Source organism: Triplophysa rosa, linkage group LG17 (assembly GCF_024868665.1).
Source record: "Triplophysa rosa linkage group LG17, Trosa_1v2, whole genome shotgun sequence".
NCBI lineage: Eukaryota > Metazoa > Chordata > Actinopteri > Cypriniformes > Nemacheilidae > Triplophysa > Triplophysa rosa.
The window spans coordinates 10,420,228-10,437,930 of record NC_079906.1 but is presented as its reverse complement, the minus strand read 5'-3'; the positions used below and the strand labels follow the sequence as shown (position 1 = coordinate 10,437,930).

Genomic DNA, 17,703 nt, shown 5'->3' with positions numbered 1-17,703 from the left:
ATAATTTAGATTAGTGTAATTAAAAATATGTTTTTAATCCTGGAATATGCCGATAGTCGATTGGTTTCAGACTACCGTTAGTTTCACCCCCAAACAATTTTCATTGGCTAATAGAGACGTCAATCAATTAACCTCCCTGTTGTGACTGTGCCTGAAGTCCTCGCGCATCAAGCCGCATTAGCTGTAAAGAGGAAGCCGACGAGACGTACCGATCTAAAACAGATCAAATTGTCTCTCAAATAATAAAATGAGATGAAGAGACAACGCTTAAGAAAGGTAAGAGGTATTTATCGTGTTATTTTGAATGTGTTGGGTTTCAGCGGGTCCCGTTATTATGACGGGATCCTTGGCAAGGAATTCATAAAAGCAGAATCAATCCATGCTTTCTCGTACGTTTTCACCTAATAAATGTCGTAATTGTTAGGATAAAAATCGCCAAATATTGCTATTTATTTACTCACTTCCCATCAACGGTTGTTATGGACGCGTAAAACTACAACTCATCATTGGCGTAGATGAGAGCGTCATTATTTCACAAAGCTGTGTGTTATTATAAGACGTGTTTTATGGTTATATTGAACATACATAATATACAGTACTTATAATAGACTCCAGAAACATGATCCCAACTCGTCTGGTATCGCTTTTAGTGCTTATTTTGAGAACAAAAAACTACAAAAAGGGGAGAATAATTTTTTTGTTAGTTTTATTGACCCTTACATCTAAACACTACAATACCCAGATGCCAATTATAAGCTAAATGATTTAAAACTCGAGTTGTTTGGAATTTGCTACAGAGGGTCTCATGTCTATATTGTAAGGTCACATCACTTCGGACAAAGGTGCAGGTGTGTGCATCTTTGAATGAATAGCTGATCCCAAATGCCCAATGAATAGGAATATTAATTATCCAGTGTGGATATTGTAATTTTAATTTATGATATTGAATGATCCTTTCTAGTTTCTCACAGATTGATGTCAACTTTTGTTCAGGCTCCTTTGATGACTCCTAGTTGGATGACATGAAACATTTAGCCTTTGGTTTTAGGACTGAGATTAAAGCTGCTTTGATGGGTTGCGAATACATTACCAGGGCACAATGCAACGGAAACTGCTTTTTTGTGGTTTCGCCACATAATCTGCATGTTTTTTCCTCAAAGATCCAAACATCAATTGAGCTCCTTAATTATAATCCTTATTTAAAGACTCATTAATATGGACATACTCGGGCATGTATCAAAATCTGAATATGTTCCAACGCATGAAGCTTGTGGTTTTATGCAAAATTTTAATACTGCCATTATTAAGAATTCATTTTATTTAGAATAAAAAGCATACAGTTAATTTCACATATGCATAGTTAATCCTAATCTTTTTTTTTAATCTTGGTCAGGGAGATTAGTGATTTTGGAGACAATTGGACTAGGAGATTAGTCAAAATAATTAGCTAAAAGCACTAGGATTTTATTTATTATCATTATTTAAGTTTGAATTCACATAAATTTAGGCCCGGTTTCACAGGCAAGGCTTAGCCTAAAACAGGACTATGCCTTTTATGAATTTAGCCTATTTAAGTCGCTTTTATTAAAATACCCTAGAAAAACATTACTGATGTGCATCTTGAGACGAAACAATGGCTCTGATATATTTTAATTTGTGTCAGGGCAAGTTATTTTCAGTTAAAACCGCTCAAAATTTTAGTCTGGGACTAGCCTTAAGCCTTGTCTGTGAAACCGGGGCATAGATATTTATCAAGGCTAAAATGCTGCTTTAGCTTTTGTCCAAATTAAACATTTGCATTGTCTTCTGATTTTCTTTCATCTGGTTGATTTTTGAAGACTGAATATAGTAACTTTCAGTTTTGAGTATACAGTTTGGTGGTTGTGGACTATTAATCTTATCTGTAAAAGTACAATACAATTTTTTCAGTGTATTTAATGTCAATAGACATTATGGTACATTTAAAGCTAGGCTCAAACTAGTTTACTTATGATGCACCTTTAAGCATAAAATGTCTTTGAGGCCATTGACCAACAAGGCAGCTGCGTTCGGACAGAGGCAAAGTTACATTTGCACTTGAAGATTCAAGATCGGCTCCTCCGGCCCCCGGCTACTGACACCCTATTGTCCTTGTCTTTTTACTGAGTTCTTTTTGTCCTCCGGGCCTTGTGTCTCAATCAAAACACACACAGGGTAGCTTTGTGCAGTCAGCTATGGGTTTGAGTGTACACAGAGACAGAGTGTGGGAGCAAAGGAGGAAAAAAGAATGGTTCTGAGAAGTGAGAACATGGTGAGAATGTTGAAGAAACAGCGAGGAAAATGATTGAATAAAGAAGCAGTAAAAATGATTTTCTTTCTAAATGCGCCTGCATTTATCTCAACAATCTTCTCAGAAGATTCTAGTTAAACCTTTTAATGAAACCGGGCTTTTTCTTACCCAAGGGCCACTCATATCCCTTGTGAAAAGTGTTTAGATCACAGGCAGATCAAGTAGAAAGGCCCCTGCGGATGGTGCGTCACACAGTCAGCGCTTCAGGTCCCGTGGGGCATGAAGGGATTCACAGTTGAAGTACCACATCTTAAATACTGCTCTGGGGGCTCATGATAATAATGTTTTTGATTGTTCTACTTTGAAGAAATTGATAATGATGTGTGGCTTGATATCTGAACATAGAGACTACATTAGTGAATATACAATTCTTGTTTTAAGCCCCATCTGCAGTTTACTTACCCTACAGACCAGAGTTCAATGAACCAGACGTGATCATTTTTGTGCAAAAGTACAAATTGTTTTATATGCAATTGGCTGGGGATTATATTCACTTGCACTGGGGATTGAGAGGGATCATTATGCAGGTACATGGACATCTATGCACTTGAAAGGGTCGTTTTAGGACTCTTGCTTGCTTCTGAATCTTCAACAGTGGTGCACACACATATACAGAAAGACGTTTGAAGTCAGAGGACCTTGAGTATTCATGAGAAGCATCACTTTGATTTTTTGTACTCAATAGAGTTTGTGAAGTAGAGGAATCAAAGAGCACCCGATCTCAAATAAAATATAATAATATATAATGTGGGTCAAATATCTACCTCAAATAATCTACATTTTTGAATCGGCATAGAACCTCTATATTTTCATACCAAAGGTCTTGCTTATATGGCCTTTGGTGATTTCCCGATTTGGAATTAAACACTTACTCTGAGTGAGTGAATGAATGAGAAGGGATTAAGAGATCCTGCCGTTTCATGCTGTTTGTCTTTTATTGGATTGTCCAATCACTGTTTTGGCTATTACACAAATATGTACCACACACGCACACACACACACACAAACACACGTATACGTTTTTGTGACAATAGGGTTGTTTTGTGTTGATGTTGATGCTTGGGGAGTTTTTGCAGCAAGAATAAAACCAGAAACAGTTTGTTTGTATTATATCAATAAATCCTGTCGCAAAACTAAGCTCAGCATTTTCTGTCAGCATCACCTCTGATCTCAAGCATCAAGGGACACATTGTTACACTTAAAAGTGTTGATGCAGGTGCGAGATGAACTTCTGCAGTTCAACACTCTTGGTGTTGTTTTTATAACAAGTTTTTTGTTTTCTGTATGTGTTCTTTGGTAGCCGTTTGTGGACGGAATGTTTGATGTTACCAATTAGATTTGTACAATTTCTGATGAGATTTTGTTTAAAATTCATAAAAATGCACATATTCAATTGATATTGCTTCAAGCATCATAAGAATATGGAAATGTGTGTATTGCATGTTCAGTGTTGATGCTCAGTGGCTCTAGAGAGTGAGGTGAGAACACTCTGTGTTCATATATTCAGCACTATAGGGACATTGTTACGGAACCTCCATCAGCAAACTCACTAATTACATCCTGAAAACACACTCACACACAAACAAACAAACACATTTATCTATCTGTCTATCTATTGTTTTGATATTTGTAGGATATCACTGCTGTCCTTCTGAAACCTTGTTCCTCCATATTCCGTGATTGTTATTGTTTGTCATAAATCATTATTGTTATTAGTCATCCTTTATGTTTGTCACTGGGTTTTGCAAATATCTAACCAATAAAAGTGCTTGTCAACCTTGACAGAACATTATTTAATAATTTAAAAAGTACAGAAAGAACATCTTAGGTCTCAGAAGAACAGCAACGATATATTTCATAGATATTTTAAATGTTTAATTAAAATTTTCATGTAATTATAGTTTTCATTTCAGATCATTGTTTATGTATATAAACAGATCCACAATAAATAGTAATTCACATGTTTTACTACCTTTACCTTAAGTAATGTTGAGGTAAGTCCAGTGTAAAGATCATGGTCCATATTTACTACTTATCCCTCTCTCTCCAGGTAAAAAGTCCTCAGTCTAGGCATCCTTCAGTTACAAGTGTGTGACTAAAAAAGACAGGGATTAGGATCTGTGTACACACTAATCCCAGAGAAGAAGACGCACGTGGGAAGCAGAGAAAAAGCACACAGAGATGAACAAATGAGAGGGAGTGGCTGTTTTCCACGTGAGGCCCCCATTTCTGAATGACCAAACAGCCAAAGATGTTGAATGAGAGGAAGCGGCGTACGAGAAGCATGGACCAGAGAGAGCAGTGCGGAGCCTCATTATAGCACCCAGGCAAAAATCACAACCCTCTTCTGTCTATTTTTATCGTTGGTAATACACCGCACCAATTAAATCAGGAACATCTGATGAGGGCCGGGGAGATGTGGGATTGAGGGGCAGGAAAAGCTGTCGCTGTGCACCTGGCCGCTCGGCTGAAGAAACAGACGACTCTAGACATCTGCTCGTTTGCGCTTGGATATGCGTGTCACTTTGAGTCGAGATGAGGAGGTGAAAAGCTAATTTAGGAAATTGACACAGGCGTACAAAACAACATGTGAAGGTAAGCAAGGTTGTATCTAAAAATTGCACCCATGTGAATAAGTGGTGGATTTTTTCATTTTTCATTTTTTCACTCATATGCAGTGACTCCGAAATTCATTTTTAATTAAAATATAGCACAAATGTACTTTTTTTACAAAAACATACATCAACCTTGAGACTAGATGGGGTAAAATTATAGCAAAGAAATAAGTGAATTTGATTTTACGTGTGATTTAAGTGTCAACAAGTGTCTAAATACATGGGGCCATTGTATCATTGACATTTTTCATAGATAAATAATTCATATTTTTTTTATTTTTAACAATTGTTTGTAAATTAGTTGCCATGGTGTAATTCTACATTTTCTGTTGATTGTGTATCGTTTTACACCTTAAGGTGGTGCTGTAGGGTTAGGTCTCCTGCCATGAGCTAAGCCCCCCAGTGGCCTGTGGCAGGATGACTGCTGTCTACCCGGCTGGGGGGGGCTCCGTCGGGGTCTCAGCCGTGGCCACGGTCCCCCAGCATTACGCACGATGGAGCCGACAGGACAGTTCTGACATCTGCACAGACGATGAAGGACCCCAGCTGCGTCGCCTCACCCCGCTGGAAAAGCTCAATCTGGACATGTGCCAAGATGAGAAGATGGTACGAGAGCTCACTGTGGGCCGACGCATTGGCTTCTATAAGATACGCGGTGAGATCGGCTGCGGAAACTTCTCCCATGTCAAACTAGGCATCCACGCTCTGATGAAAGGTGAGTGATGATGAATAATTTGTTATTTTACCTGTTCGTAAGAGCGACTTGGTAAATTTCTAGAGAAGCAAATGATTTTTCTCAGATTTAATAATAAACTAAATCTGTTATTTGAAACGTTACAGTGTTTTGCAGTGTTAAGTTGCTTTTATGACAATTACATAGCCCAAATCAGAATATTTTGAATTTGGTCAAGGTCAAGCTGAGCCCAAATGTCTGAATCAGACATCAGATTGTTTTGAAGTGTTGTATTTCAGGTGAGACCTTTGGAATTGATACAGGTCTCATCAAAGATTGGTGTGCGTGATAGGATCCTGTGGTGTGCCATTACAAAGCGATATGAAGTACATGTACCGAGCATTTTGTACGGATTGTTAGGGTTTAGAATGACATCCATATGGCATGGCACCCAATATCTTATCCCAAGACTTTCTTTGCTTACATGGGATTATTGTTTCTGTCTTGACTGAATGATTCATATATTCATAAACAGTAAAAAGCAATGCATGTTTATATCTAAGAAACTGTTCACGTTGTCATCAACAGACAAAGTGGCCATCAAGATCTTGGATAAGACCAAACTCGATCAGAAGACCCAGAGGCTGCTCTCACGTGAGATATCCAGCATGGAAAAGCTGCACCATCCGAATATCATCCGTCTGTATGAGGTGGTGGAGACGCTGACCCGTCTGCACCTGGTCATGGAGTACGCAAGTGGAGGGGAACTCTACACAAAGATCAGCACAGAGGGGAAGCTCTCTGATATCGACAGCAAGATTGTCTTCTCTCAGGTTCTTTCAGCTGTGAAACATATGGTGAGTTATGAAAGAATTAATCATGGACATGTTCATTTGAGTGCCTTGTAAAGTAAAGAATGTTTGTAGGAAGATTCATGTTGAACATTGCCCTAAAATGTCTATTAAAAGAATCATAATTTAATGTTAAATTGATGAGATTACAGTATTAAGATAGGAGCAAATACTTTGAAAAAGGTCTGATATCTATATTATTATATTTGGAAGATTTGTGAGATGTGTGCTTAAAAATATGTATCTTAACTGTTAAACTGTGTTAAACTATTTGCGCAAATTAAAACTGATTTGATTTTCAAAGTCATCATGGTACATTTGCCTTGTTTTCAGTCCAACTTTTCAGTTTTCAGCCAGGAGTACAAATAAAAAATATTTTACATGATTTGGTATTTCAAGAAAATTACAGTCATGTTCCTAGATTTCATTGTGATCTATTTTTTTATGAAACACTCTATCACCATGCCATAACATCATAAAAGTACATTTCAGCCCTGTGAATGCATTAAATAAACTCCAAATTGTTACTTTATTAACATTATGTTTGAAAATAACTATAAAATAATTGTTGATCTTTCTCTTGTCCAGCATGACAACAACATCATTCACAGAGACCTGAAAGCAGAGAACGTGTTTTACACCTGTAGCACCTGTGTTAAAGTAGGTGACTTTGGCTTCAGCACCGTCAGCCGTCGCGATGAAACCCTCAACACCTTCTGTGGCTCTCCCCCTTACGCCGCCCCTGAGCTATTCAGAGATGAACATTACATCGGTGTTTGCGTAGACATCTGGGCTTTGGGGGTCCTGCTGTATTTCATGGTGACCGGCACCATGCCCTTCCGTGCCGAAACGGTGGCCAAGTTGAAACGTAGTATACTGGATGGGACGTACACGGTGCCTACATGGGTACCCGAACCGTGTCAGAAGCTGATTAGAGGAATCCTACAACCGCAACCGTCTGACCGCTACAGTGTAGAACAGATGATGGGTTGTGAGTGGCTGTTGCCGATAGAGTTTCCCAAAGCCATGGAGCCATTTAAACTAGACCCATTGTACTTGGCTGAGTCCGGTCCGAGGGAGCTGGAGGAGCATGAGATTGAAGTTAAGAACGCCCTGGAGAACCTTGGCATTACTGCAGACCACATTCGTAACAACCAGGGCAAAGACTGTAGGAGCTCCATTACAGGAGTGTATAGGATTTTATTACACCGGGCACATAAACGACAAGCAGTGGAGAGTATGCCAGTAGTTACCCATGTAGTAAATGCAACTGAAGTTAAAAAGGACCGTCTGAAAGCATACCGGAGCCTTAGACATACGTCCAAACTCTGCATCATTTTATGATGCTAAAATATGGGAAACCTTTGATTATGTATAAAGGATGGTAACTTAGTAGTTATGTTTGATATACCTCTTTTGTTATCTTTTTCATTGAAAATGAATTCAGCCTTGAATGGAATGTGTGACAGCAGCTGGCCTGAATGTTTTTGAGCGAAGCAAGACTTTTGTCCTGATGTCATGAAAGTTGTATTTCAGATATTTAATAAAGTACTTTTGACTGCATTGTTTTGAATTTTACCCTTTTAATCAAGTCAAAGTCAAATGTATTTTTATAGCGTTTTTTACAATTTGTATTGCATCAAATCCAAAAGATAAGGAACAAAAACAGCATCAAACTAAATATTTTGAACACACGCAGAATAAGATAAAACTTAAAGTAAATGAAATAGAGATGGTAAGGAAAAACAAATATATGTATACAGACACATATGTATCTATATAAACCTAAATACAGCTGCAGAAAAAATTAAGAGACCATTCCAAGTTTTAATTTAATCATCATTTCTGATCAAAGTTATCACAATTTTTTTTACTTTCCCTAAATACATGCACACATATTACTGTTGTATTGCTTAAAAGTGAAAATGAACTTGTTTTCTTTGCAGTATTTGAGGTCTGATAAAATACAGAGCATCTTTTCTGTTATTTTGACCTGTTTCTCCAGGTCTCATTTTCTGCAAATAAATGCAAATAGAAACAATATTTTTATTTGAAATTTAGGATTAAACAAGAACGATAAATAGTAAATTCAGAAAAACTGTAATGATGCTTTGAAACGGTCTCTTAATTATTTCCGCGGCTGTATGTACAGCACACACATAGGCATTGTATACTATGTAATATTGTAGAGTACAACTCTCATGTTATTATTGCCAGCCTTCAAAAGATGAGCTAGAAATACTTTAGCTATATTATCAACATATATTTTAAATTGAATGTGTAAAATAAGAAAAAGATTAATTAACCACGCTGTATGAAATATGTTATTTGTGTGCCAAATGGTTATACTAATTTATTAGGTTGATGTAAAGTTTATGTTCTAAAAGATCGTAAGGAATTAATTGCACACTGTGAAATATTGGGAAACTCCTGATCCTGAAAAATGATGTTAATGCAAACAGAGAGGAGCAGTCAGACAAAATTATTTTAGCATTTAATAATGCAATACACATTATTTTATACAAGTTATCATGAATTTACTTCTGAAGTCGAAGGACTGATAAAGCTTAAGACATTCTGTAAAGATAGTTATTGCCAATTGTATTAGCCTACTAAAAGTCGAGTTCCTACATAATCTATTAGCGTACAGCAGGCTTGAATATTATTTAAAAAATAATATTGTAATAATATATATACTTTATAATATATTAAAATTAAACATTTATAAAAAGTTATAAAATTATACGGACTTGTAATATTACATTGTTCGAGGAGAGATATTTCACTACAACTCCCAATGAGCGTTGCGAGGACGACGTGACCTTGCTGACTCGCATTACGTGATGACGCAATTTTTGCCTCGTTGGAGGGTGATTTCATCAGGACAGATTCAAGACAAAGCGAAGTGACTTCCTATTTGTTGTATATGTCCACGTATCTTGGTTGGCTATAGGATCAAGAAAGGTAAGCTCTTATTTTACAGCTTTTCTTGATGTGTGTTAGAGGTTGATTCCTTGCCTCAATCTAAACATTTACATACTTTCTTATAGAATGCATTTATAGAATGCTGTCAAATGTCAGAAAGCCTTCCGCATGCTTTACTACAAATATTTTTAACGTGATGTTTATAATATATTGATATAAGCCTACAACCATTGTAAATGTTGATATGAATTCATTATTATGAGTATTATTATTGTTATTGTTATTATTATAACAGTAACAGTACGTGTTACGAGTTTTGTCGACTGTGTTGACCATGAAGCAGAATAAGTCATTATAAAAAATTGCATCCGCCATGTAGCAACAATGCTGTTGCTGTTACTGTAACTAATGTAAATACATTGTTACATTAGCCATGAGATCGAGCTCGTAATGTTACAGACTTAAATATTCTTTTAAAAATATATCCCATTCATTATTGTTTTATTGTGAATTTGTTTTGTGATATACGTTGGACTGTCAGTCCTTGAAAGTGGTGAAATTGTGTTTTTTCCATTGTTTCCATTAAGAAAAGCCCCAGTCACATGATAAGTGGGCGGGGTCTGTATTAGCTCGAGCTGTCAGTGCGCAGTATCACTGCGGTTGTAGCGTGTTATGTTCTCTCCTTTGATGTGTGTAATTAATATAATATCTAAATTCCTTTCAGATGTCGGTTAATGACGATATCGATAACACAGACCTGTTTGAATTAATCTTTCGAGATGAAGAACGGGGTACCCGCGACCTGTTTCTCTCAGAAGCGAACAGCCTGCTGGACGATTTGCTTTCAGAGCAAGACGTATGTATTCCTCAAGTGATCTGAAAACTAAAAGCATGTTTTAATAATTTATAGATGACTCCAATAAAAACTGTATTTACTGTATCATGCATGTTGCTTTCATTTGCTAATATTAAAAAGGAGACATCAAATTAAATGTTTGTTCTTTGACAAATTAATTAGTTACAAAAATGTTAAAACCTTGAAAAAGAAAAACATTACGACCATTTATAGGACATCGGCATACGCTATTCTTTATTTTGGAGGCTAATATTAGTAAAAAAATCTTAATTAAGAAAGTCCACAGACATTTATAATTTGTGATAATTTTAAAATGCATTATTGTATTAGATGCTGAATGGAATGGATACAGAGGACTTTCTGAGCACTCTGCTGGGTGAGGAAGATGATGGTCTCAACTGCCTGTCTCACTCTCCTCATGGCAGTGACAGTGGGATTTCAGAGGACACCACTCCCCCACACTGTCAAAGTCCAAATGACGGCAGTGAGACAGATACTGCACCCAGTCCAGGTTTCGATCCCCTGTCTTATCCCGAGTTTGTGACAGAGAGCTATGAGGCACAGGTGGTGCAGACAGACCACTGCTACACCCTCCCACAGGACACAGAGACCCTGCTGAGCGTCCGATCAGAGAATCCGGACTCAGATGTCTTTATTGATGTTGGTAAGAAGAGTATTATGGTTTTTACTGTTTTCTATGAATGTGTGTGCATAATAAACCAAGTAGATTCAAGTTTCATTGAAGTTTAATTTCCCCCGTCAGATGATTTGGATGTTCATATGACAGATGATTTCTCAGATGAGCTCCCCTGCTCACTCACAATCGAAGATTACACACAGAGCAGCAAAACAGACAACCAGGTACATGAAAAAACAATTCAGGTTAAATGAAGCTTGTGTTTATTGTGATAGCTGTCTGAGACATAGCGTGATATATTCTGTCTCCAGTTCCAGTTTAAAGATATTGTTTTGACCGATGAAGAGAAAAGACTTCTGGCCAAAGAAGGTGCTTCCATTCCAGCCCATATGCCTCTTACAAAGGTAAATACCTTGGCATTCTCTTCGATCTCAGATGCAGAGGTTGTGTTTATTTAAAAGGTTGTATATATGTGACAAATTATATGCTTGTTAAATTTATAACATTTCTTTAGGCAGAGGAACGAACCCTAAAAAGGGTGAGGAGGAAAATCAGAAACAAGCAGTCTGCTCAAGAGAGTCGCAAGAAGAAGAAAGTTTATGTTGACGGCCTGGAGAACAGGTTAGACTGAAGGAAACTGACACTTACATTTACATTTAGTCATTTAGCCGACACTTACCAATCATATAATCATATCATTTCATTCTTAACTCGCAATGCACATTTATATTTAGGGTTTGAATAATTCAGTTAATAAAATTACAGAAATTGTAATGTATCTTTGTATTTAGAACTGTAGATCTGTTATATTACTCCAGTTCTTCTGGGTATTCAGACTAGTGCTGTGATCTGTATTTCGTTGCCTTCAGTGACTTAGTACTTATTTAAACATTGTATGTTCCGTAGGGTGGCGGTCTGCACTGCTCAAAACCAGGAATTACAAAAGAAAGTTGAGATGCTACAGAAGCAAAACATGTAAGTTTTTATTTTGTACGTTTACTCAGATCATGTTGTTGTGCCAAATTTAAAAATCTAGTGAAAACAAACTAATCATTTTCTTAATAATAACCTTATCATAATATAAGTTATTTTTATGTGTTCTTAGGTCCCTTATTGAACAGCTAAGAAAACTGCAGAGTATTGTGACAATGTCCACAATGAAAAACACCACAACCAGCACTTGTATTATGGTGAGCATTTGCTACGGTCTTTATTTTGTTACTGGTCATAAATGCATTTAGCATTTGTGTTTCACTTGCACGTACGACCTTCGATAAACTTTCAGAGTATTCTTAATGGAATACAAGATGTCTCATGTCCTGACCTTCTCTGTTTTCACTTTTCTAGGTTTTCCTGCTTTCTTTCTGTCTGATTATTTTTCCTTCAGTCAATCCTTTTGGCAGCAGTGGACAGAAAGATCTATATACGTCATCTACAGGTGACCTCACAGCTTGTCATTGTTCTCTGTTTGTAATAGAATGTTGTGCTTCTGGTTGCGCTAACATGTATTGTGCTCTATGTTATATATAGTTGTCACGAAACCAAAATGTCAGTGGTCGATACTAATGCTTGTAACATCTAATGATTCAAAGCAGTTTGTAATGTCTATCTACAGTGGTCAATAAAGTAAAATCTACGACTGTTATGTTTTTATTATGAAATACGCATTATTAATATAGTTCTGCTCTCTTCCAGGGATGTCACGAGCCCTGCGATCTTATCCAGCCATCCTGAAAGAGGACGTTGTATCCACACCTGCCAAAGAAGGGCCAGATCAGGAGCTCCTTCTGGTGGGCACCGTAGAGAGCAACCAGGTGCTGCTGTCAGGAAATCAGAACCACACACCCGATTACCAGCGGGTCGAGGAGTCCGATTCAGAGTCTGGTGTCAACAGCAACTCATCTGCCGACTTCCCCACCCCTGGCCAATCAGATCTCAAATCAGACGGAGCGCTCTCAGAATCCCACAGGAACTCGGCAGCATCCTCGGTTATCTACGACAGCCAGAGTAAGACCAAGGAGCCCTGGATAGAGCAGAAACCCACTTCAGTTATAATACAGCAACATCGCTCGGATGAAATGTAGGAACACAGCGGAGCGTTTTATCTAAAACACTTGTTTTGTTGTTTTAGAATAGATTTACATTTATACATTTGGCAGATGCTTTTATCCGAAGCGACTTACATTGCATTATACTATACATTTGTATAAATCCTGCATCAAAAGCATTTCTCTTCCTTATAACAATCTACTGATATGCTTTTGTAGCACTTTCTTCATACCCAACCAATTGTAAGAATGGTGTTGTTTTGTTTCCGTCTGCACACATTATGACTCTCTTTCAGTGGAAATGTGAAGGAGTCTGATTGTCTTGAACTCTGCATTGCGTCCACATTGAGTAGTACATTCAGGAAATGTATTCATGTGTAAATATGACTAAGCCATTATAAGCAAATGGGTATTGTGTAGAATATTATTTCCCCTCGTAGTTAGGGAGGCAAATGCTTAAAGAGATTCTACTACTGAATATAGATCAGTGATCAGGGCTCTGTCTAGAAAAGGGATAAGCTTGTTTTTTGTAAAGGTTTGTTTTCTGCTCTCATTGTGCATTGTTTGTGGCTTAAAACCCCTTTTTTTACACTGCTGTACATTTTGGCTTAAATTGTAATTTTCTAGAGGGGTTTTGTGTTGCACATATCCACACAATAAAAATATAGTGTTAATGTCTGTATATATCTACCTAAGAAGTTATTTTCTATGTTAAAATTCTGTTTTGTCCTTTTAAAGGCTTACTTTATGGTATGTTTTATTGTCTTTTTTATTTACCTGTTGATTTGTGTTGGTCTGTGATCATATGATGCACTGATGTGTCTACACAAATGACATTTTTATTTGTTTTTTTCTGTCCTGATCATGTTATTGGACATATTGATTAAAATGTATCTGTTTACATCAAGACAATTGTTATTTTTTTACATTCATCATCACGCTGAATGTATTGTACAAATAAATAGCAGAATGCAAAATGAAACATGGCATAAATCTTGCTTTTCCATTTTTATCTCAGGATAAATGCATTTTACCTAACGATTAATAGTTTTAAATATGACAACACTTATAACAGCACTACTTACATACAAGATTATTCAGTAGTGCTCTAAAAAGACTGGGACGAGCTTATAAATGTAGGCTACTTGTCCAAGCATGTACAACTAGATAGTCCACTCTAGACTGCTAAAAAGAAATGCAAATCAATACAAATTGCATGCAACCCATAGTAAGCGGAATTAATCTGTCTGACTTGAAAGCAAATGTTTTGACCAAAATACAACGCTGAGATGTAAATCTACCAACAGTATACTTTGTTTTGGTAACTTCTAAACATATGTTGCTATGTAGAGCACACAAGAATAAGGACACATTGGCATGCAGCTCGTAACCAAACAATAGGAAAAAACATTTTTAATTAAAATTACAATTTGGAAAACTTAACACAAGCATCTACTAAGGATAGATGGATTGTTTTTCTAATTTCAATCTTACACCAGCAGATGACGCCAGAGGATGTCGGGTAACTTTCTGCATTGTTGGAGTGGTGACAATTAAAACTGCTTCAATAATAATTTCTTTCATTCTTCAGCTGTACAGTTACTGTGGTAACATACCGGCAGGTTGAATTTCAGATGGCTGAATTCGTGGTGTTTACTGTTTAACATAAGCAAATAATCATCTCTGATATTTGAGTACATGAGAAAATGGTTCTCCTGTATCGCGTGACTCACTCAACCGCATTTATCGAGACCCCTCGCATCGTTCATGAAAGGTCGCGCAGTATATATGCGCATCCGCTAGATGGCGCCTCAGATTGACTGTGCATTGAAGTGCATCTAACGTTGCGAACAGATCAAGGCACACTGTAGTCCATACAAAATTACAACAGCATCTAGACTGGTTTGAACAAGACTTGATGTGGTAGTCTGATACTCACACTGCAGCTCTTGTGAGATGCAACTAAGTAATTGATTAAACTCTACGGGAAAAATACTGCTTACCAGTGTAGACCTTTCATGTGAAAGGTACTAAAAGTTAAACCATGCGTCATGTTGCCTATCTGGTATTTGTTTTCATTTATTCATGAATTAAACTCACTCACGAAATGAATGCAAACAAAAGTTTTCACTTGTGGTCGTCTTGGCATACACGTTTTCTGCAGTGCGTAACAAACCCAAAGGGCAGGTGGGACACGGGGCTATTATTCGTCCTTAGTGCTCGCCAGGCTTCCATTAAGAGGCACACGACAAAGAGGTCAATTAGGATGACTCCCATACAAATGCAAAACAGCGGCGTGTGCCTCGACAGTCGTTGTTTGTACGTGATCGCAGACATGGTTCTTTTCTCGATGATCGAGGACTAGCATTTAACGAACTATTAACACTGTTTTTAACCAAAACCACACAAGCTGTGCGGTAAGAAAGAGCACGAGCTGTGCTTTGTGTCGATGGGGTCGGGGTGATAGTCAAACACCCACGTGGGCTGTTTACAGTCAAAGGGCTTGCATCAGATGATCGATTTACATACACCCGTGCCGATAGCCAATCAGAGAGGGCCGTGAGGGGAATATCCGCCCACTGCCGAGAAACTCAGCTGATCCTCTATATAACACAGCGAGCGCCTGACACATCACACCACACAGACATAAAGCTCACAGCGAAGAGACGTTGAACGACCCCGAGACTTAACTTGGACTTAAACAATGACTTTTGAAGAATTTAGTGGACAAGACAACGCGGCTGCCACTGGCGATAGGTATGTTTAATATTTTGTATTATTATTATTAAATGCAATGTTGTGAACCTTGACTAATGCTCCGGTTTTGTTCTTCAGAATGCAGAGTGCAGGAACAGCACTGGAGGAGCTCCTGGTCTCCGCTAAAAAACAGGACTGTCTCACCGTCGGGGTGTACGAGTCCGCACAAGTTATGAATGTGTAAGTGTTATTTAGTATTTCAAATGACACTTTGTGTTATTTTGTTGTTTATATGCACGCACGCGCATGCAACGTCAAACCGTTTACTTATCGATCTCTCCTCGCGCTCTCAGTGACCCGGACAGTGTGGCTTTCTGCGTCCTCGCTACGGATGAAGAGTACGAGTGTGACATCGCACTCCAAATCCACTTTACTCTTATTCAAGCCTTCTGCTTCGATAACGACATCAACATCGTCCGTGTTCACGACATTGAAAGGCTTGCTGACATCGTGTGCGGCGATCAAGCCGACGAGCCTAAGGACGCGCACTGCATTCTGGTAACGGTGAGTAGACTTTTCGTCACAATACATCTACACCTTATCTACACGCTAGACATCTATTGTGCACCTGATATTAATTTCGCTTCTCTTTTTATTTCAAAGAGCCCCAACAGTGACTCGTGGAAAGGTTCTGCTCTTGAGAAACTGGGCATGTTCTGCGAGGAGAGCCGCAATGTCTATGAATGGGTGCCTACTATTACCCTGCCAGAACGCTGATTAGGAGACGGCTTGAACATGTTTACATGTACGAAGCAGGAAACAAGTGGAAGACGTCCATCCTGAAGGGTACACAAGATATTGTCTGGATTACCCTTGCGACTCAGGAGGTTAAATGTGGACTGTCCCAGCATACGGTTGGAGGTCCTGGAAAGTTGGCCAGTGTGGTTCAGAACCTTTTGTTTGTTTGTTTGTTTTATGGACGAGCATGGAAAAGTGATGGTGCCACTGAGGTCTATTGTTGACGGTGTCACGAAGGCTTGAGGACAAAAAGGACAGGAGGACTGACAGAGAGAGAGAGAGAGAGAGAGAGAGAGAGAGAGAGAGAGAGAGAGAGAGAGAGAAAGGACATGTGGATTGAGAGAGAAACGGCACAATATAAAAATGGCTGGAGGCAATTGGAGTCGGCTTTCTTGGAATGTGAAGATATGGATTTTAAAGAGGAAACAAAAGACATTTTGAAAAGCATATTGGTTTGTGGTCTAATGGACACTTGAGAAGTTAAAATTACATGGACGCTAATGTAACTTTTGCACTTTTAACATGTAAATGGACTTTTCATGTTTTATGTTATTATGAAGTTGTGCTTTATTTTGTCAAATATTCACAATGCAATGTCAAATTATGGCAAAGATGCATAAAGTCACCATTGAATTTAAATAAATGCCTTAAAAATACTACGATTCTTTGTGTCTTTTCAAAGCTGTTTAATATGGTTGGCATGCAATGTGTTTTATTTCGCCCAGTTAGAAATGCACTATTGAGGTACTGTTACATCACAGTAGTAAGGTCACAGCAGTTCAATAATCGAGTGTGCATTAAAGAGAGAAAGATGTTGCGATATAGCACAAGAGATGCTGGCAGGTCTCCAGGCCTCGCCTGACCTTTCACCACCCATGCACCAGCTGCTGTCTTTAAACGGCTTGCTCAACTGAGGGGCCCCCTTGCAAATCCAGACCGACTTCTGATCTGTGCAGGTTTTGCACACTTCATTTGGAGCAGAGGCAGGGTACAGATCTGTTACATGACTAATTGAACTTGCCAAACACAATTAGCTGAGCAATGAAGGTTAATATTCCAACATCATGTAAAACAATCACAAAAGAAAACATGATTTGGATTTTGCACCATCTGGAGTGCAGTAATATCAAAAACATAGTATTTAAATGTGAGTGTACTATTATCTAGATTACTCTACACTAACAATAATGAAAGTACTTCTTACTCACTAAAAGAAAGCAATTTCAACTCATTGTGTAAAGTTTGCGGTTTTACGAGAGAATGGGTTGCACATT

At 38.0% G+C, this 17,703-nt stretch overlaps 3 protein-coding genes across 3 annotated transcripts; all 3 read left to right on the top strand.

Annotated features, from left to right (window-relative positions):
- Nucleotides 1–155: 155 nt before the first annotated feature.
- On the top strand, nucleotides 156–8,024 carry nim1ka (NIM1 serine/threonine protein kinase a). The gene is made up of 5 exons (XM_057356361.1): nucleotides 156–276; nucleotides 4,380–4,924; nucleotides 5,302–5,659; nucleotides 6,206–6,474; nucleotides 7,057–8,024. The coding sequence occupies exons 3-5, from the start codon at nucleotides 5,362–5,364 to the stop codon at nucleotides 7,810–7,812; spliced, it is 1,323 nt and encodes a 440-aa protein (XP_057212344.1). The 5' UTR covers nucleotides 156–276; nucleotides 4,380–4,924; nucleotides 5,302–5,361; the 3' UTR covers nucleotides 7,813–8,024.
- A 1,306-nt stretch (nucleotides 8,025–9,330) lies between these two features.
- On the top strand, nucleotides 9,331–13,422 carry creb3l3l (cAMP responsive element binding protein 3-like 3 like). The gene is made up of 10 exons (XM_057356730.1): nucleotides 9,331–9,432; nucleotides 10,118–10,249; nucleotides 10,580–10,913; nucleotides 11,013–11,110; nucleotides 11,198–11,290; nucleotides 11,401–11,507; nucleotides 11,793–11,861; nucleotides 11,992–12,076; nucleotides 12,234–12,324; nucleotides 12,582–13,422. The coding sequence occupies exons 2-10, from the start codon at nucleotides 10,118–10,120 to the stop codon at nucleotides 12,968–12,970; spliced, it is 1,398 nt and encodes a 465-aa protein (XP_057212713.1). The 5' UTR covers nucleotides 9,331–9,432; the 3' UTR covers nucleotides 12,971–13,422.
- Nucleotides 13,423–15,557: 2,135 nt separating this feature from the next.
- gadd45ga (growth arrest and DNA-damage-inducible, gamma a) lies at nucleotides 15,558–17,076 on the top strand. The gene is made up of 4 exons (XM_057356859.1): nucleotides 15,558–15,691; nucleotides 15,770–15,871; nucleotides 15,985–16,195; nucleotides 16,295–17,076. Exons 1-4 carry the CDS (start codon nucleotides 15,639–15,641, stop codon nucleotides 16,406–16,408), a joined length of 480 nt encoding a protein of 159 aa, XP_057212842.1. The 5' UTR covers nucleotides 15,558–15,638; the 3' UTR covers nucleotides 16,409–17,076.
- Nucleotides 17,077–17,703: the final 627 nt, after the last annotated feature.

What these genes read in the sequence shown, in the direction of transcription:
- nim1ka (XM_057356361.1), top strand. Translation starts at nt 5,362, where the DNA reads ATGACTGCTGTCTACCCGGCTGGGGGGGGCTCCGTCGGGGTCTCAGCC. An exon ending in CATCCACGCTCTGATGAAAG is followed by an intron (nt 5,660 to 6,205) that starts GTGAGTGATGAT and finishes TGTCATCAACAG; the next exon opens with ACAAAGTGGCCATCAAGATC. An exon ending in TTTCAGCTGTGAAACATATG is followed by an intron (nt 6,475 to 7,056) that starts GTGAGTTATGAA and finishes TCTCTTGTCCAG; the next exon opens with CATGACAACAACATCATTCA.
- creb3l3l (XM_057356730.1), top strand. Translation starts at nt 10,118, where the DNA reads ATGTCGGTTAATGACGATATCGATAACACAGACCTGTTTGAATTAATC. An exon ending in ATTTGCTTTCAGAGCAAGAC is followed by an intron (nt 10,250 to 10,579) that starts GTATGTATTCCT and finishes TTATTGTATTAG; the next exon opens with ATGCTGAATGGAATGGATAC. An exon ending in GCAGCAAAACAGACAACCAG is followed by an intron (nt 11,111 to 11,197) that starts GTACATGAAAAA and finishes TTCTGTCTCCAG; the next exon opens with TTCCAGTTTAAAGATATTGT.
- gadd45ga (XM_057356859.1), top strand. Translation starts at nt 15,639, where the DNA reads ATGACTTTTGAAGAATTTAGTGGACAAGACAACGCGGCTGCCACTGGC. An exon ending in GCGGCTGCCACTGGCGATAG is followed by an intron (nt 15,692 to 15,769) that starts GTATGTTTAATA and finishes TTTGTTCTTCAG; the next exon opens with AATGCAGAGTGCAGGAACAG. An exon ending in CGCACTGCATTCTGGTAACG is followed by an intron (nt 16,196 to 16,294) that starts GTGAGTAGACTT and finishes TTTATTTCAAAG; the next exon opens with AGCCCCAACAGTGACTCGTG.